We start from the raw sequence: 19,834 nt of genomic DNA, 5'->3' as shown, positions 1-19,834 counted from the left end.
TGTATCTGTGTCTGTATCTGTATCTGTGTGTTGTATCTGTGTCTGTGTGTTTCTTTGTCTGTGTCTGTCTGTCTTGTGTCTCGTGTCTGTATCTGTGTCTGTGTCTGTATCTGTGTGTTGTGTCTGTGTCTGTGTCTGTGTCTCGTGTCTGTATCTGTGTCTGTCTTGTGTCTCGTGTCTGTATCTGTGTCTGTATCTGTATCTGTGTGTTGTATCTGTGTCTGTGTTTCGTGTCTGCTGTGTCTGTGTCTTGTGTCTTGTGTCTGTATCTGTGTCTGTGTCTGTATCTGTGTGTTGTGTCTGTCTGTGTCTGTATCTGTGTCTTGTGTCTGTGTCTGTGTCTGTATCTGTGTGTTGTGTCTGTGTCTGTGTCTGTGTCTCGTGTCTGTATCTGTGTCTCGTGTCTGTATCTGTGTGTTGTGTCTGTATCTGTATCTGTGTGTTGTGTCTGTGTCTGTGTTTCGTGTCTGTATCTGTGTCTGTGTCTTGTGTCTCGTGTCTGTATCTCTGTGTCTGTGTGTTGTGTCTGTCTGTATCTGTGTGTTGTGTCTGTGTCTGTGTTTCGTGTCTGTATCTGTGTCTGTGTCTTGTGTCTCGTGTCTGTATCTGTGTCTGTGTCTGTATCTGTGTGTTGTGTCTGTGTCTGTGTCTCGTGTCTGTATCTGTGTCTCGTGTCTGTATCTGTGTGTTGTGTCTGTATCTGTATCTGTGTGTTGTGTCTGTGTCTGTGTTTCGTGTCTGTATCTGTGTCTGTGTCTTGTGTCTCGTGTCTGTATCTGTGTCTGTGTCTGTGTGTTGTGTCTGTATCTGTATCTGTGTGTTGTGTCTGTGTCTGTGTTTCGTGTCTGTATCTGTGTGTCTGTGTCTTGTGTCTCGTGTCTGTATCTGTGTCTGTGTCTGTATCTGTGTTGTGTCTGTGTCTGTGTCTGTGTCTCGTGTCTGTATCTGTGTCTGTGTCTTGTGTCTCGTGTCTGTATCTGTGTCTGTATCTGTATCTGTGTGTTGTATCTGTGTCTGTGTTTCGTGTCTGTATCTGTGTCTGTGTCTTGTGTCTCGTGTCTGTATCTGTGTCTGTGTCTGTATCTGTGTGTTGTGTCTGTGTCTGTGTCTGTATCTGTGTCTTGTGTCTGTGTCTGTGTCTGTATCTGTGTGTTGTGTCTGTGTCTGTATCTGTGTGTTGTGTCTGTATCTGTGTCTGTGTCTCGTGTCTGTATCTGTGTCTCGTGTGTCTGTATCTGTGTCTGTGTCTGTGTCTCGTGTCTGTTCTGTGTCTGTATCTGTATCTGTGTGTTGTGTCTGTGTCTGTGTCTCGTGTCTGTATCTGTGTCTGTGTCTTGTGTCTGTTGTCTGTATCTGTGTGTGTGTCTGTGTATCTGTGTGTTGTGTCTGTGTCTGTGTCTGTGTCTCGTGTCTGTATCTGTGTCTCGTGTCTGTATCTGTGTGTTGTGTCTGTCTGTATCTGTGTGTTGTATCTGTGTCTGTGTTTCGTGTCTGTATCTGTGTCTGTGTCTTGTGTCTCTCGTGTCTGTATCTGTGTCTGTGTCTGTATCTGTGTGTTTGTGTCTGTGTCTGTGTCGCCTGTCTGTATCTGTGTCTCGTGTCTGTATCTGTGTGTTGTGTCTGTATCTGTATTCTGTGTTGTATCTGTGTCTGTGTTTCGTGTCTGTATCTGTGTCTGTGTCTTGTGTCTCGTGTCTGTATCTGTGTCTGTGTCTGTATCTGTGTGTTGTGTCTGTGTCTGTGTCTGTGTCTCGTGTCTGTATCTGTGTCTCTGTGTCTGTATCTGTGTGTTGTGTCTGTATCTGTATCTGTGTGTTGTGTCTGTGTCTGTGTTTCGTGTCTGTATCTGTGTCTGTGTCTTGTGTCTCGTGTCTGTATCTGTGTCTGTGTCTGTGTGTTGTGTCTGTATCTGTATCTGTGTGTTGTGTCTGTGTCTGTGTTTCTGTGTCTGTATCTGTGTCTGTGTCTTGTGTCTCGTTGTCTGTATCTGTGTCTGTGTCTGTATCTGTGTGTTGTGTCTGTGTCTGTGTCTGTGTCTCTGTGTCTGTATCTGTGTGTTGTGTCTGTATCTGTGTCTGTGTCTCTGTGTCTGTATCTGTGTCTCGTGTCTGTATCTGTGTCTGTGTCTGTGTCTCGTGTCTGTATCTGTGTGTTGTGTCTGTATCTGTGTTCTGTGTGTTGTGTCTGTGTCTGTGTCTCGTGTCTGTATCTGTGTCTTGTGTCTGTGTCTCGTTCTGTTCTGTGTCTGTATCTGTGTCTCGTCTGTATCTGTGTCTGTGTCTCGTGTCTGTATCTGTGTCTGTATCTGTGTCTCGTGTCTGTATCTGTATCTGTGTCTGTGTCTCGTGTCTGTATCTGTGTCTGTATCTGTGTCTCGTGTCTGTATCTGTGTCTGTATCTGTGTCTCGTGTCTGTATCTGTGTCTTGTATCTGTGTCTGTGTCTGTGTCTTGTGTCTGTGTCTGTGTCTGTGTCTGTGTCTGTCTTTTATAGTCGGTCATTTCTTAGAGCTTTTTTTTGTATTTCTGTCGCCATTGGACATTTTATGGATATTAGATCACATGAAGATTAATCACCCCATATTTAACGTAATGTGATCTAATTTAATCTCCCAAGTAGCGCTACATTAGGTTAGGTTATGGTTAGGTTGTATGTTATGGTTAGGTTAGGTTAGGTTTTGGTTAGGTTAGGTTATGTTATGTTATGGTTAGGTTAGGTTAGGTTGTTAGGTTAGGTTAGGTTAGATTAGGGTGGTTGATTTTAAAGTGAAATAAGCTGGGAAGTCTAATCTACAGGTATCCGATTATACTCTTAAGGTCACCTAGAGAGAGAGAGAGAGAGAGAGAGAGAGAGAGAGAGAGAGAGAGAGCAGGTGGTTTAAACTAGCTGGGCGTAAACTGTTCATACTGGTTGGTGAGTCGACCCCACTACCACACACACACACGCACGCACACACACACACACACACACACACACACACACACACACAGCTGAACTTTTCTGCCTCACTGGACGGAAAACTGCCGCCTCTTCTCCCTCGCCACCCCTTCCCTCAATAACCCCTCGACGTTCCTCTACTCCCCTTCCCTCACCTCTTCCATCACCCCCTCTCCTCACCCTCCTCACCCCTCCTTCCTGCAGAAAATATCAACAAATAAGGAGGAAAAAGCTACCCGCCATACACCATATTTCTGCTTTCGTTAGTTAGGAATTCTCAAGATTAGACGACCTCACCTGCTTACTTCACTTTATGATTACCTAACCTAACCTAACCTAGCCTAACCTAATCTAACCTTACCTAACCTAACCCAACCTAACCTGTGCCTAGCCTAACCCAATCTAACCTTACCTAGCCTAGCCTAACCTAACCACCTTGCCTAGCCTAACCTAATCTAACCTTACCTAGCCTAGCCTAACCTAACCTTACCTAGCCATCCAACTTAACCTAAGCTAACCCCATCAGGTACCGCTAGGGTGTTTAATCATCATGTAAAATAAGCTGGACGGGGTGTCTAATCTTCATGTGATCCGTCAGTGAGTGAGCGAGCCTGTGAGATCCGTTGTCACGTCTCTGGTACACTGTAACGTACCCGAACCCCAGGGACTTAAAACCCACTATCCCTGAACCCAAGAGACCCTCCCTCCCTCCTCCCTCCCTCCTCTTTTCTCCCTTCCTCCCTCCCTCCTCCCTCTTCTCTCCCTCCTTTCTCTCCCTCCTCCTCCCTCCCTCTTTCTCTCCTCCTCCCTCCCTCCTCCTCTCCTCCTCCTTCCTCCTTCCTCCCCTTTCTCCCTCCCTCCCTCCCTCCCTCCCTCCCTCCCTCCCTCCTCCCCTCCTCCCTCCTCCTCCCTCAGCTGCCCCACACACCTCCTGACAGACCGACTAACCGACGGATGCTCGACCACGACACCCCCACAGCCTGCCAAACAACCACACGCCCCAACACCACATGTCCGCCTCTTCCTCCCCTCCCCCAACACATGTCCGCGCCCACCACCGCATGTCCACACCGCCCACCACCACACCTGCACCACTTCTACAGTGACCAGCCGCAGGAGGTCGCCAGTCCAAGTGGGACCTGGGAGAGAGAGAACATCCTCTCTCTCTCTCTCTCAACACCCCTCCCCACACACAACACCACATCCCTCCTCCCACGTACCTCCCTACATACACTCCCTGACCCCCACACACCCTCCTCCCCACACACACCCCCCCCCACACACCTCCCCACACACACCCCACACACCTCCCCACACACTCCCCCTCCCTCCACCCCCCTACACCCCACACACCCCCACATACACCCCACACACCTCCCCCACATACACCCCCTCCCCCCCACACCTCCCCACACACCCCCCCCACACCTCCCCACACCCCCCACACACCTCCCCTACATACACCCCCTCCCCACACACCCCCCTACACACCCCCCTCCCCCCACACCCCACATTACGTGTTGATGAGGTGACAGTAAACCCTCGACTGGTTCACACGAGTCCTCCTGGTTTAATACGGAACTATTAAGGAAGATTAGCATTATGAGGAAGGTGAAGGGGGGTGAGGGTTAATATACCTGGTTTTAATTATGAACGAGCCGAGGTTTATTTTCTTGTGGGTTTAAGGGTTTTTTTTTTAACTTATATGCGCATATTCACCTATTCTCTCTCTCTCTCTCTCTCTCTCTCTCTCTCTCTCTCTACACACATCATTAAGGGGCCAGGGATAATTAGGTACCGTCGACCCTCAGACTTTTAAAGAGCTTTGTTGGCGGCGCATAATGTGAGCTGAGACAGTGACCCCCTCATACTGCCCCGCTCCTTACTCCTTATTCTGTCCTTTCTCTCCTTAGCCCTTTCTCTCTCTCCTTACTCATTATTCTCTCTCTCCTTATTCATTATTTTCTCTCCTTATTCCTTATTCTCTATTCTTACGACACTCTGAGAAACCCTCTTAGGATATGTCTTCTTTTCTGAAATTTACGTGAAAATCTCAGAGTTACGACGAAATCCCAATATAACGTGAAAATCCCCGAGTTACGAATAAATCCCCTGAATTACGATAAAAAAGTACGTGAAAATCCCACTTACGACAAAATCTCAATATAATGTGAAAATCCCAGGGTTACGAATAAAAACTCGAAATTACGACAAAAAATCCAGAATTACGAGAAAAAAAAAACGTTTCTATGATCTTACGAGACTAGCGGTGGTATGTGTCAAGTCCTAAAGAGAGGCGAATATATATCTCCCACCCTACACAAGCCGCCTCCCTTACCCCTCTTATTTTATGGGAATTATGAGTAGATTGGGTTGTGTGTAGCCTCCCTCAGCCTCCTCCTCTACCCGTCTTTTGATCTCCGCCACATACAAGGAGATGCTGGAGACGTTTTTATGACGTGTTTTGGGTAATCCGCCTCGACGTAGAGAGGTTGCTGGGTTAATGTTTATTTTTATTATTTTGTCGTCAGGAGAGAGTTGTGTTGTGATTATGATTTGGCGGGAATGTTTATTTATTTATTTATTTATTTATTGTATTTTTTTGTTGAACTAAACGAAAAAAAAATATACGTGAATAATATTAAGTTTTGGGGGAATTTTTGGCTCTTATAAAACTTTTTTTTTCGATTTACTACAAAAATATCAAGACCATAAGGCAAATTTAATACATACATAAAACTAGTGTGTAATGGCGGTAAATCTACACTGTGACTACCGTAACTTGATAGTAGGTTAGGTTATGTTACGGGTAGACATAATTATACACTGTTATGTGAGTCACTACACTTTAAATATACAGCCCAGTGTAGCGGTGATGTTGGGGGTATACATGAGTAGGTATACATAGGAATACATATCTATACTTACAAAACATGCGTAAATATGCAGAACTGTACTTTATACATTATTATTATTATTATTATTATTATTATTATTATTATTGTTATTATTATTTTTATTATTATTATTATTATTATTATTATTATTATTATTATTATAACGAATTTTATTTTTTTATTTATATTTTTAGAAGATTATGGGTGACAGACACAGAAACACAGTTATTTGTACAAGACGAGAAGCCTAACACACACACACACACACACACACACACACACAGAGGCACAAAAAAGAGTGAACATGTTTGGTGAGCGTGTATGAGAAGTGTCAGGTCACATCAGGTCCCGTGCCTATACTGGTTGACCCCGCGCCCGCCTCCCCCTCCACGCCTGCCAGCCACACCGCTCACTTCCAGACACATTTCCCGCCTCAACGCCTTACTCTTTCCTTCTTTCATCCAATATTTCCCGGAAAGTTTAAAATTTTATGTTATATTCGTTATTTTTTTTTGTAGTTTTTGTAGTTTTTTTTATTGTGTAGTTTTTGTAGTTGCTGATATGTAAGTATTGGCGGGTCATGTTGGAAAGCCTATAATGATACGTTTTGTCAAGATTTTTACTTAACTCTCTTTTTCATCAGAATATCGTAGTGTTTCGGGTGTTTATATTTAATTTTATAATATATTCAATATAAATAAAGTTAGAATTATATGGATTAGTGAGGATAAATTCAGGAATAATCGAGAAAAGGTCGACCACGGTTACCACTCGTCACTTGTCAGCCACAGTTGTCACTTTAAAATTCCATCACAGCGAGAAAATTAAACGTCTCTTAATTTTACGGGTTCTTATTCCCCCCCTCTCTCATTATACTGGCAGGATATTATGTTGTCGTAGTTTGTCTCTCTGTCTCTCTGTCTGTCTGTCTATGTATCCAGTAATACATAACATTTGAGTGTTTTTTTTTATAATTTATCTCCTAAGTTCCTGGACCAGATCAAGATATAGTTAGTTCAGTTTCTCTTTAGAAGTTTTTAGAAGTTTAGTCAGTTGGCCGTGTCAGATACAGCGGTGCCACAGTTAAGTTACCTAAATTACTTTGTATTTTAAAATTAATCACCATAGCATCTCAATTTCAGTTTGTGTTGGTAAATAAATGTCTATATTATGTGTTAGATAATTTTTGGCCATAACACGTTGGTGATGTGTGAGATAATTAAGGATTTTATAACAAGATCATTGAACCAGTGTAGATGGCGGGGTAATGTGTGTGGTGCTGGGCGGGCAGTGCTGTGTACTATTGCTGCCTACACAAATTAAAATAATGATAATTATTGTATGCTATGTTAAAGTTTGTATTTATAAATGATAATTGGGTGTTAAAATGGGTAAAATAAATGATAATTGGGTGTTAAAATAGGTAATTATTAAGGAATGAGTTGGTGGTAACGGGGAGGAAGATCCGCCACGCTTCCCGATCTTCATTTGTCAATCAGAAGTCAGGGCTTTGAATTGATTTTACCCAAGTTTATTGTATAGTCTTTTTTTTATTCTTTAATGTCTGTGTACTGTAGATAAGTGTGATATTTATTGAAGAAATTAAAAAGATGGTTGGAAATTGAGAGAGAGAGAGAGAGAGAGAGAGAGAGAGAGAGAGAGAGAGAGAGAGAGAGAGAGAGAGAATGTTTCCCCCTAGTGAGTCAGCCTAGTGACCGTAAATAGACAGATAGATAGATATTAATTAAATCAACACACAAATTTACTTCGGTTTATCTTGTACGTAAACACATATAAACAACGTAAACAATGGTAAACAAACCTTAAGTCGATTTAACCAATAGCCGAAGGGGAAAAAATAAATCATATTATTTTTAACTATTTTACATCAAATATAACTAAAACTCTGACCTTTAATTCTACGTATTTTGATATTATTCTAAGAAGTGAAATAATAAAGAAATGTGTAAGAAAATACCTCGACACGCTCCCCGCTGTTCATTTGTCACTCAGAGGCTGCCGCTGAGTGTCAACATGGTGGCTGGCGGCTCGTGACACCTCCCTCGTTTTTTTCCCCCGTTGCGCCTCCTGACGTCTTTATAAATACCAGGAAACTGACGCTAAAACGCTGACATTTGTATCGACTCCTGACGTCTTGAAATATATAGGGCACTAATTTACCACCAGTGCTAAATAACCGGAAATTTTGGTAATAACAATAGTATGAACATTAGATGGTGATGATACTAATACTACTACTACTACTATTACTACTACTACTAATAATAATAATAATAATAATAAAGTAGGTACTGTATTGTGTGTGTGTGGATATTCAGACATATTGATAGAGACTTATAGGCCTATAAATGAGACGTCTTCTTAAGCCACTAGTTACCAGGAACCACAGAAAACGGTGTCGCAGGTCATTAGGAAACCGGAAATAGAGGAAACGGGATCCTGTGTTTTGGTGTACAAATTGAGGCAGGAGATGGTGGTGTGGGGTGACAACTTAACGTCTCGCCCCCCTCCTAAAACCCTCCCTTTTCATCTCTCTTTCCCTCTTCTCCTCTCCTCCTTCCTCCGTGACCATTCCCTCTCTCCCTACCTCACCTTCTTTCATCCTCTCATCTCCTCCTCTCCCTCAATACTCCTCCTAACCCTCCCCCCCCTCCCTTTCTCCCCTCTTCCCTCCTCCCTTCCATCAACACCTCTCCCTTTTCTTTTCCCCCTCTCTCCATCCCCTCCTCTCCTCTCACTCCCCCTTCACACACACTGTAGTTTTTCCTGTAGCAAATTACAATTATTATATTTTTTGTATTGTATATATACATGTTGAACTACTGTAATGTGAGCTTGTGTGTATGTATGTATGTATGTATGTATGTATGTATGTATGTATGTATGTATGTATGTATGTCTATTTACCTAGTTATTCAAAAATTCCTGTAATAATTTCATAAGTTTCATAATTAAGTCGACTGTTTTCTCTAGCTGAACTACGTGTCTGTGTGTGTGTGTGTGTGTGTGTGTGTGTGTGTGTGTGTGTGTGTGTGTGTGTGTGTGTGTGTGTGTGTGTGTGTGTGTGTGTGTGTGTGTGTGTGTGTGTGTGTGTGTGTGTGTGTGTGTGTGTGTGTGTGTGTGTTTGGGTTGTGGTTAGTAGGGTGGGGGAGGGGAAGAGGAAACCAGGAAGATAGAGAGGAGAAGGGAGGAGAGAGAAGGAGTTAAGAATAATGGTCAGAGAGGAAACAATAGATTAGAAAACCAACACTCCCTGGGGTGTAGATATGTGTAGAGGCCTTGGGTGTGTGGGTGTAGAGGCCTGGGGTGTGTGGGTGTAGAGGCCTGGGGTGTGTGGGTGTTGAGGTATGGGTGTGTCCAACAGGTGTTTGTGGTCTCTTGTGGGTGTATTATACCCAGGAGGTGAAGGAGAAGTGTGGTTTCCTGTATACCTCTTCCTGTCCACACACACACACACACACACACTTGTTCTCAGTAATGACTCTGTACACCTGTGTGAGTGAGAGCCCTGAGCCGCGTTCTCTCTCTCTCTCTCTCTCTCTCTCTCTCTCTCTCTCTCTCTCTCTCTTTAATTGCAATGTTCAGTTGATAATCGTGTTCTTGTTATTCTGACAGTTATGTTCTTCTTTCAGGTTCTTCTTGAAGTTCTTCCTCAAGTGTAACCAGAACTGTCTCAAGAACGCCGGTAACCCCAGAGACATGCGTCGCTTCCAGGTGAGTCAGTCTGTGTGTTATCTGTGTATACGTTAATACATGTATACACTGGTGTCTGTATACGTTAGTCGGTGCTTATGTGTAAACGTAATGTGAATGCACTAATACATGTATACACTAGTATGTGAACATTCATGAAACTGTTCACACACACACACACACACACACACACACACACATACACACACACACACATATATACACACACACACACACACACACACACCACACACATATATCACACACACACACACACACACACACACACACACACACACTGGTGGATGACGTCACACATGCCGCGGGTTTGTTTACACTTGAGACACCTAGCGGAAAAAAAATCATCATGGCTGACACTTACAAAACGTCGCTCCGAGTCCATCTTTCTAGAGTCCGCGTCGACGTACAGCATTAGGACCAGAGTTGCTGCGTTGTGTGTTGGATCGTCCTGTACTGAGAACAAGAATAACATATTTAATTACTAGTTGATAGCGTTAACAGATAGGCGGGTAGCGTTGGGTACAGGAGTGATAAGTCTTGGGTGAAAACGATAATTTACCTCATACACATCAGAGCCATTATTTATTTTCTGGTGTTAGGTGGTGGGGGGGGTACAGCTCGTTGATGTTTGTGTCTGTCAGTCGCTGGTGTAGTGGAGTGAAGGACAAAGTGGTATTTATGTTTGGTATTTGGGAAGCGAGTGTTACTGAGCCTCGTCGATACCACAACTGATGAGGGGGTGAGGAGGAGGGGAGGTGAGAGTTGTGAGGAAGATGATAGGGAGGTGAGGAGGGATGAGGAGGAGAGGGAGGTGAGGGGGGATGGGGAGGTGAGGATTGTGAGGAGAAGATGATGGGGAGGTGAGAAATATTGGGAGAGGTGAGGAAGGGAGGTAAGGTAGGTGAGGGAAAGGTAGGTGAGGGGAGGTAAGGTAGGTGAGGGGGTAAGGTAGGTATCCTTAATAACTCACCTGATATACTCTACCTTACTGTATTTACCTGGTAGTGACTAGTTTATTGCACACCGGTTATGCCTGTGGACGGCAAATCAAAATCAACCACTTAACAAAGGCCTATGTACTATACTGACGCATCAACACAGCACTAACCGGTTGCCGTCATGTTCAGTCGTTCGTGTGAGGCTGTGATGTCAACATTGTCTTCGTGTGACGTCTCAGTCTCTCACTACAAGATGGCTGGTCGTCTGCTCTATGTCGGCCGGTATATAAATTAAATTAAATTAGTCGGTGCTGTCACAACAGAAAATGTGGTGAGGGGTGACTGGACCAATTTAAGACGGAAATAACAGGTGATTCTCTATTGCTCTCTTAAGAATATTTTCATTTGACTTTTTGGAAACGTGTTAAAGTAATTCTTAAATTTTTCAAGTAGGACCTTGAAGGAGAATTAGTTTCAAGCTAATGAGTATTGTGAGTATACCACATACACACACACTCTCTCTCTCTCTCTCGTCAGGTGTTTTTAATATTATAAACTTATTATGTATGCTTCAAGTTGATCTCGCTGAAGTGGTTTAAAGTTTCACCATAAGTTACATGTTGGTGAAAAAGTTAAATATTTTAACTCGCTCAGAAGTCTCGTGTTACACCGCTTAGGTTGTGTAGTAATGGAAGGTTGTGATTGGCTCATTCTCCCAGTCGATGTAAATTCTTGCATTATGATTGGTTAAAATTGTCACGATTCAGAGGGTTAGGATTCACTCTGTTTTAGTGTGATAAGATTTGTTTGTCGTTTGTTTGGGTGTTTAAGCGTTTGTTTTAGTTCAGCAGCTCAGTCATTCGGTTTAGATGTTCGAATCATTTTGTTTCAGAAATTCGAAGCTCTTGTGTGTATTGGAACAGTAGTGTTCTCTGGTTCATGTGTTGCGAAGCAAGTTATGGATAATCTTTTTAGTCTGTCTTCACTTGTTGCCTTAATATGGGTGTTCGAAGCGGTGAGTCGAACTTAAGCCTGGTTGATTTATTTGGTCCGGTTTCCAAACTTCAAGATGAACTTTTTTCGGGTTGCTGTGACACCTAACCTAGCTTAAAGTAACCTAACCAAGCTTAACTTAACCTAACTTAACCTAACAACCTAATCCTAACCAACCATTACCGCCTCTCCTGGAACACCTCGTGAATGTGTGTGTGTGTGTCCCCCCAGTGGGGTGGGCGTGACGTCTTGAGGGTGGCAGTGGGTGTGAGGGTGGCAGGGTGGAGGTGGTGGTGATGAAGGGTGGTGGTTCTGAAGTTGGATGATGAGGATGGATGCTCTGGGTGGACAATGGGTGATGAGGGGTGGGTGGTGGGTGATGAGGGTGGGTGGTGGGTGATGAGGGTGGATAATGGGTGATGAGGGGTGGTGGATAGTGGGTGGTGAGGGTGGGCGTTGATAAGGTAATGAGTGGTGGTGGTGTAGTCTTGGTCCTCGGGAGGCTAGCTAGTGTCTGCTCCGCACTGAGCCCTCGCTTGTGTGTGTGTAAGTGCGTGTGTGTGTTTGTGTTGTGTATATCTGTGTATGTGTCCGCCCACCTCCACCCCCCACCACCTTCCCTTCCTCCACCACCCCCATTACCCACCCACCCACCTCTCCCTCCTGTCGTGGACCCCTGCACTTCCCTTCTACCAGTAAACACTCTTAATGGAGGGAAGCCTAGCACCATCTAGCGGCAGCCATTATTAGTTCTCAGCACCTATGTATTAATGGATAGATTCCCAGCGCCTAGGTATTAATGGATAGATTCCCAGCACCTAGGTATTAATGGATAGGTTCCCAGCACCTAGGTATTAATGGATAGGTTCCCAACACCAGGTATTATTTGGGCAGGCTCTGTCTCTGCTCAGCACTTCATACACGGGTGAAACATTCCCTCGTGAGGTTCAGTTCGCCCTAACGCTGTGTGGTAAAGATTCATGATAACGTGACTGTCAAGTGTATAAATTAAACTCACGTTAAATAAAGTTGAACAAAATAATAGTCCTGATGTTCAGTGTGGTAGGGCGGAGGAGGACCGGGTATTGTGTTGAAGTGACTTTGTTGTTGTTTAATGTGTATTGGATTACCCTAGACGGTTTGTGTCGCCCTCACTACATGACTGTTGTGTGTCGCCCCTCACACTACACGACTGTTGTGTGTCGCCCCTCACACTAAATGACTGTTGTGTGTCGCCCTCCTACATGACTGTTGTGTCGCCCTCACACTACACGACTGTTGTGTGGTAGTTGTGGGGCGGGGTAGTAACGAGTGGTGGAAATACCTTCATCGTTTCTGGTAGTCTTGCCGCCGCCGCCCATGTGATCTGTCTTGTCCAGGTCGCTGGTGAGTGTCGGTCGCCGGTAGTGGTCGAGTCGGCAACGGCGGTGGCTGAGCTGTACCGCCGAACACAGCAGCAATTGGGGGGGGGGTTGGGTAGGAGGGGGAGGCGATGAGAGCATTCCGAAACATCGCTCGTCAGTAGCGAACACAGCAGCAGGGGACAACAAAGACGTGTTTATCAAGTCATCAAGGAACAAGTAGGAGGAGCAGAGGGCCATCAAGAGTCAGGGGGACACGCCTCAGTACGTCTTCATATTTTATCTGGCCCCAGGATAGTGGAGGGGGGTAGGGATGTGTGGGGTGTGACCTTGGAGTTGGTGTGGGGGTGGTGCTCATTACAGGCGTGTGGTGGTGGGCGGAAGTGCGGGCGTGAGTGGCCAGGCCGGAGACAAGGGCTCTCAACGCCCCCGACCACTGTAGTCTTGTGCCTCTACAACCGCCAGCCAGCCCGCCTGACCCGACCCGATTCCACGGTCTCTGGGTCTTAGGGTGCGGATCCTGGGTGCTAGGAGCTGAATACTTGTAGGGGCTGGGAAGTCTTTGGTATTCCTCGTTACCGGAGTGTTGGATGCTCCTAGGTGCCGGGCGCCTCTTGCCAGACTGCGGTAGAACTGGAAACATTAATTAAGACCATAGTTCTGGGTGCCCCTACAGGCTCTGGGTCATATTACGCTCGGTGCTCTGACGGGCCGGAAAATCCTGTGTGTTGGCTGGTAGTTTAAGAGTCTTAGCTGCTCGTGGGCAGACTGAGGTAGAGTTAAGATACTGCTAGGACCAAGGGGGGTGGCTGTTTATGACTGGGGAAATGTGCCATAGGTACTACTGGATAAAGCTGAGCTGTCTTGCTAAGAGACAGATGGAACACTCCCGAGCTCCATGAAGACGTGTTCTTGTATACACTTTTACCCTAAGTATCTGTCGGACCTGTTGTGGAGGATCACCTGCCTTCAGTTGTCACCTCCGATGGCTCGTCTCTTGTGTTGCCTAGTTGATGACGGTACACCTGACCCATGGATGGTTGACGGATCTCACCCTTGATTACGCAGCCCAATGTCGCTTAAACTAACCTACTGCTGTCAACTCCTCCTCCTCGTTCACCACATCCTCATCTGCCCTGTGACCTCCCCCTACAGGGGTGGCACCTCTTCCTCCTGACCAGATATCCCTCCTCCTAGTGACAGGCCTGGCACTTGACATTATTAGTGACCTGCCACATTTTGCCATAAACAGATAAATTGTACGGAATTCCCCACACTCATCATTGTCACTTTATGTAACTTGCTGACAAAACCCATGACCCTTCAGGCCTTTTACGCCCTTAATGCATGAGTCATAAAGGCAAGCATGAACTCCGCATGCTTCCCAGTTGGGCGCTGTAAACGCTTCTGCGCTTCACCTTGCACAGGATATAAGGGGGTGCCCAATAAACTAGCCCCCTCCGGGGCAATCTGTAAATCTGTAATCTCCTCCTCGTCTTCTTCTTCCTCCTCCTCCTCCTCCTCCTCCTCCTCCTCCTCCTCCTCCTCCTCCTCATCATCATCATCATCATCATTCACCTCTCCTACTCTTCATTATTCTCCTGTCTTTTCTTTTTCCTCTTCCTCTTCCCCCTTATTTTCCTCTCCTCTTCAGAACAGGTCATTATTCTCCTCTCCTTTTCTTCTTCCTCCTCTTCTTCCTTTACTTATTCCTCTTCCTTCTTTTCCTCGTCTTCTTCCTCCTCTCCTCCTCCTCTTCCTCCTCCATCTCTTCCTCCTCCTCCTCCAAGTCTCATGTTCCTTTCACCAGTTTCTGTTTGTTCTCGTTTGTCATCTCGTAATGTTACCAAGATGAACTAGTGTCAACAAGTGTCTTCGCTCATCAAAAACCTTCTTCTCTACTCACCCAGCATCATAATTTCCCCCAGCTAGGTTAGGTTAGGTTGGTTGGGGTTGGGTTAGGTTAGGTTAGGTTAGGTTGGGTTGGGGGTTGGGTTAGGTTAGATTACGTTGCTTTAGGTTATATTAGCTTTGGTTAGATTAGGTTTGGTTTGGTTAGGTTAGGGTTGTTTTAGTTAGGTTTGGTTTGGTTACGGTGCCTTAGGTTAGGTTTAGCCAGGTGAGGTCAAACTAAGGTAGTTTAGGTTAGGTCAGACAAATCTAGGGTCAGACTAAGGTAGGTGAGGTCAGATTAATGTAGGTTAGGTCAGACTAAGGTAGTTTAGGTTGACCTAGTGTGTAAGTTAGGCTGGAATCTTTCTAAAAAGCTGAGACTTGAGTTTACCTTCTCTCCCCCTCACAAACTCTGCAACTCACGGGGAGAGGGGGGTGACTTATGCTGTTCTTGTGTGTGTGTGTGTGTGTGTGTGTGTGTGTGTGTGTGTGTGTGTGTGTGTGTGTGTGGCGCCATCATTGTCCATATCCGGGTCAAGCCTTCATGACACTTAATGATGACTCTTCTTGTAGCCTTCAAGAACGTGACCTGACCTTGTGACTACTACCTCCTCGTGTCCTTGTTCTCGAATCAGCTTTTTTCTTTGTCTTTCACTGTAGGCCATCTCCAGGCTGTGTGTGTGTGTGTGTGTGGCTGTGTGTGGCTGTGTGTGTGTGTGTGTGGGGGGGTCATCCCAGCCACACTGTCATAAACAAGTCAGTCTCTCTCTCTCTCTCTTTTTTTTCTCTCAAATACCTCACTTCACCCAACACCTGTGGAGTCAGGACCACCTTTTAACCACCTGTCAAGACCCACTGGGACCACCTCCACACCACCTAAACCCGCCTTGATGCCTGTAGGAGCCAAGCAGCACCTTTAACCACCTGTCAGACACCTCCCGGGGACACTTAAGACCACCTGGCACCACCTAGGGCTCGGATGGTCACCTGTGTGGAGGGCAGAGGCGTCTTAGTGGTCGTAGTGGGACCTTCTCACCAGCGTGGCGCCTCGTCTGGCTCACCTCCCACGGTTTACAGGACGATTGGTGTGTTGTTGTCCTGTGGGGGAGAGGTGGTCCTAGTGGTGGAGGGGTTGTGGTGGAGGGTTGTGGTGGAGGGTTTGTGGTGGAGAGGGGTTGTGGTGGAGGGGTTGTGGTGGAGGGGTTGTGGTGGAGGGGTTGTGGTGGAGGGGTTGTGGTGGGGGGTTGTGGTGGAGGGGTTGTGGTCTAGTGGTGGAGGGGGTTGTGGTGGAGGTTGTGGTGGAGGGGGTTGTGGTGGAGGGTTGTGGTGGAGGGGGTTGTGGTGGAGGGGTTGTGGTGGAGGGGGTTTTAGTTGGAGGGGTTGTGGTGGAGGGTTGTGGTGGAGGGGTTGTGGTGGGAGGGTTGTGGTGGAGGGGTTGTGGTGGAGGGGTTGTGGTGGAGGTTGTGGTGGAGGGGTTGTGGTGGAGGGTTGTGGTGGAGGGTTGGTGGAGGGGTTGGTGGAGGGTTGTGGTGGAGGGTTGTGGTGGAGGGGTTGTGGTGGAGGGGTTGTGGTGGAGGGGGGTTGTGGTGGAGGGGTTGTGGTGGAGGTTGTGGTGGAGGGGTTGTGGTGGAGGGTTGTGGTGGAGGGGTTTGTGGTGGAGGGGTTGTGGTCTAGTGGTGGAGGGGGTTGTGGGTGAGGGGTTGTGGTGGAGGGGGCGTGGAGGGGGTTGTGGTCTAGTGGTGGAGGGGTTGTGGTGGAGGGGGGTTGTGGTCTAGTGGTGGTGGAGGGGTTGTGGTCAGTGGTGGAGGGGGTTGTGGACTAGTGGTGGAGGGGTGTGACCTAGTTGTGAAGGGAGGAGTGGTTTGTGGCGTTGGGAGGGTGGAGGTACTTTGTGTCCTGTCTGTCTGTCTGTGTCTGTCTGTCTGTGTCTGTCTGTCTGTCTGTGTCTGTCTGTCTGTCTGTCTGTCTATCTGTCTGTGTCTCCAAAATAACTGGGTTTATAAATATACACCATACTCGTGAGCTGTGATCAATACGCGATAAAATCCAAATGAAAAACTTGTAGTGTGGCCGTGGCAAAATTGACTCAAGTATTTCTATTTGTTTTTTTGGTAATAACAACACAGGGGGATAATTAAGTATTAGAGGTTATAAGTAATTAATTGTAAGTAGTGGTGGTGGTGGGGGGCAGGATGGTATTCAATAAACAGGTGTATTATTTAGAGAGACTACCTGGTGGCCCTCACTCTTACCTCCCTCTTGTTAGTGACGGTCTTACTGGTGTGTGTGTGTGTGTATGTGTGTGAAAAATGTTACACACACACACACACACACACACACACACATACCGTAAGAGAAATATTCACCAGTGTTTGTTGAGTCACGTGACTGTTTGTTTACCTAAGGTCTGTCGGACTAGAAAATTTTCCCTTTAAAAATGATACGAGGGTGATAATGCGGACATTTATTTGTTGGTAATAAAGATGACTTAACGACTGACTAACTCGTCGCGACGGGGTCCGCCTCTGTCTCTCAAACCTCGCTTTGACAGAGGAGCCGAAGGGTATTATTATCACCGTTAATCATATTTACGTAATAATTTAGGATGTGTTTGTTGGATGGTTGTTTTTCCTGGGGGTTTAGACCTTAGATAACCTTAGAGGGGATGGTTGAGGGAAGCGGAGGGTTGTAAGGTAGAGACGAAGCAGACGCCGCGGTCAAAGGAAGGGACTAGGACGCGGGCGGGCGCCAGTGTTTGTGTAGGGCAGATTTATGCCGGCAGATGGCAGGCCTGCGTCTTCCGCCCTGACATGCCCGGCGGTTCTCTCATTATCACTTCTCCACCTCACTCTCTTACACCACTCTATATTTTGGGGGATAATTTGTGCTCGCAGCCACCCTAGAGACGGATGTTGTGGGAGAGGATGTTGTGTGAGGGGATGTGTGTGAGGGGATGTGTGTGAGGGGATGTGTGTGAGGATCTTGTGTGAGGGGATGTGTGAGGATCTTGTGGGAGGGGATGTGTGTGAGGATCTTGTGGGAGGGATCTTGAGGAGGGATGTGAGGGAATGTTGTGTGTGAGGATCTTGAGGGAGGGGTGTGTGTGAGGATGTTGTGGGAGGATGTGAGGAATGTTGTGTGGGGAGGGGATTGTGTGTGAGGATCTTGAGGGAGGGATGTGTGAGGAATGTGTGAGGATCTTGAGGGAGGGATGTGTGAGGGAAGAGGTTGTGTGGGAGGGATGGTTTGTGTGGGGATCTTGAGGGAGGGATGTGAGGGAATGTGTGTGAGGGATGTTGTGTGTGAGGATCTTGATGTGGGGAATGTTGTGTGTGAGGATCTTGGAGGATGTGTGAGGAATGTTGTGTGTGAGGATCTTGAGGAGGGATGTGTGAGATCTTGAGGGGAGGATGTGTGAGGACTGAGGAGGGGATGTGTGAGGAATGTTGTGTGAGGGGATGTTGTGTGTGGAGATCTTGAGGGAGGATGTGAGGGAATGTTGTGTGGGAGGATGTTGTGTGGAGGATCTTGAGGAGGGATGTGAGGAATGTTGTGTGGAGGATGTTGTGTGTGAGGATCTTGAGGGAGGGAATGTTGTGTGTGAGGATCTTGTGGGAGGGGGATGTGAGAATGTTGTGTGGGAGGATCTTGAGGAGGAGATGTGTGTGAGGATCTGAGGGAGGGGATGTGTGAGGATCTTGAGGGAGGATGTGGTGGAATGTTGTGTGAGGATCTTGAGGGAGAGTGGAGGATCTTGGAGGGAGGGGATGTGAGGGAATGTTGTGAGATGTTGTGTGTGAGGATCTTGAGGAGGGGATGTGTGGAGGATCTTGAGGAGGATGTGTGAGGAAGTGTTGTGTGGGGATGTGTGAGGATCTTGAGGAGGGATGTGAGGATCTTGAGGAGGGGATGTGAGGGAATGTTGTGTGTGAGGATGTTGTGTGTGGATCTTGAGGGAGGGATGTGGAGGATCTTGGGGAGGGATGTGAGGGAATGTTGTTTGGGAAGGATGTTGTGAGGATCTTGAGGGAGGGATGTTGTGTGGGAGGATCTTGAGGGAGGGATGTGGAGGATCTTGTGGGGGGGGATGTGTGTGAGGATCTTGAGGGAGGGGATGTGTGAGGGAATGTTGTGTGTGGAGGATCTTGAGGGAGGATGTGTGAGGGAATGTGGAGGATCTTGAGGGAGGGATGTGTGTGAGGATCTTGAGGAGGGGATGTGAGGATCTTGAGGGAGGGATGTGTGAGGATCTTGAGGGAGGGATGTGTGTGAGGATCTTGAGGAGGGGATGTAGAATGTTGTGTGTGAGGATCTTGAGGGAGGGATGTGTGAGGAATGTTGTTTGGGAGGGGATGTTGGAGGATCTTGAGGGGGGATGTTGTGTGGAGATCTTGTGGGAGGATGTGTGAGGGAATGTTGTGTGTGAGGGATGTGAGGATGTTGTGGGAGGGGATGTGAGGGAATGTTGTGTGAGGGGATGTGTGGAGGATGTTGTGGGAGGATGTTGTGTGTGAGGATGTTGGGGAGAGGATGTTGTGAGGGGATGTGGGAGGATGTTGTGGGAGAGGATGTTGTGTGAGGGATGTTTAAGAGGATGTTGTAGGAGGATGTTTTTAAGAGGATGTTGTGGAGGATGTTTTTGAGGATGTTGTGTTTGTAGGGGTAATCTGGGTTGTGGTATGTGTCGGTGGCTGGATCAACAGATATATTTATAAGTTATCAGCTGTTGTATATGTTTTCGAGGACTCCTGAATTAAGATTTTGGAACCCAATTTATTTTACTCTGATAATTTAAATACGGTAACCAAACTCTAATAGTGGTTAAAGTTAGTCTCGGGTTAACATTAGGGTGGTTAATCTTTAGGTAAAATAAGCTGTAGTGTTGGAATATAATTATTGTGGCGCCCAGATGAGGATAAATTGTAGTAGACGTCACAGAAAGAGTCATATACAGTGTCTCAAAAAAATGTATACACACAAGTAAGGATAATGTTGTTGCTTTAATACAAACATTCACGCCATCACCACGAGTATTAGCGGCTGTGTGTATACATTTTTTGAGACACCTTTTATATTTGTTG

At 46.4% G+C, this 19,834-nt stretch overlaps 1 protein-coding gene across 1 annotated transcript in view; it reads left to right on the top strand.

The window, feature by feature from the left end:
* Window positions 1–9,486: 9,486 nt before the first annotated feature.
* LOC121860735 (transcription factor collier-like) overlaps window positions 9,487–19,834 on the top strand; it is a gene marked incomplete at its 5' end in the record, with an annotated part of 31,720 nt that continues 21,372 nt past the window's right edge. Inside the window, 1 exon segment of the mRNA XM_042358063.1 lies at window positions 9,487–9,568. Coding sequence (XP_042213997.1) covers window positions 9,487–9,568 — 82 coding nt within the window.

The sequence above is a fragment of the Homarus americanus genome, unplaced genomic scaffold (assembly GCF_018991925.1).
Source record: "Homarus americanus isolate GMGI-L3 unplaced genomic scaffold, GMGI_Hamer_2.0 scaffold23617, whole genome shotgun sequence".
Taxonomy (NCBI): domain Eukaryota; kingdom Metazoa; phylum Arthropoda; class Malacostraca; order Decapoda; family Nephropidae; genus Homarus; species Homarus americanus.
This window is presented reverse-complemented; position numbering and strand designations above follow the sequence as displayed.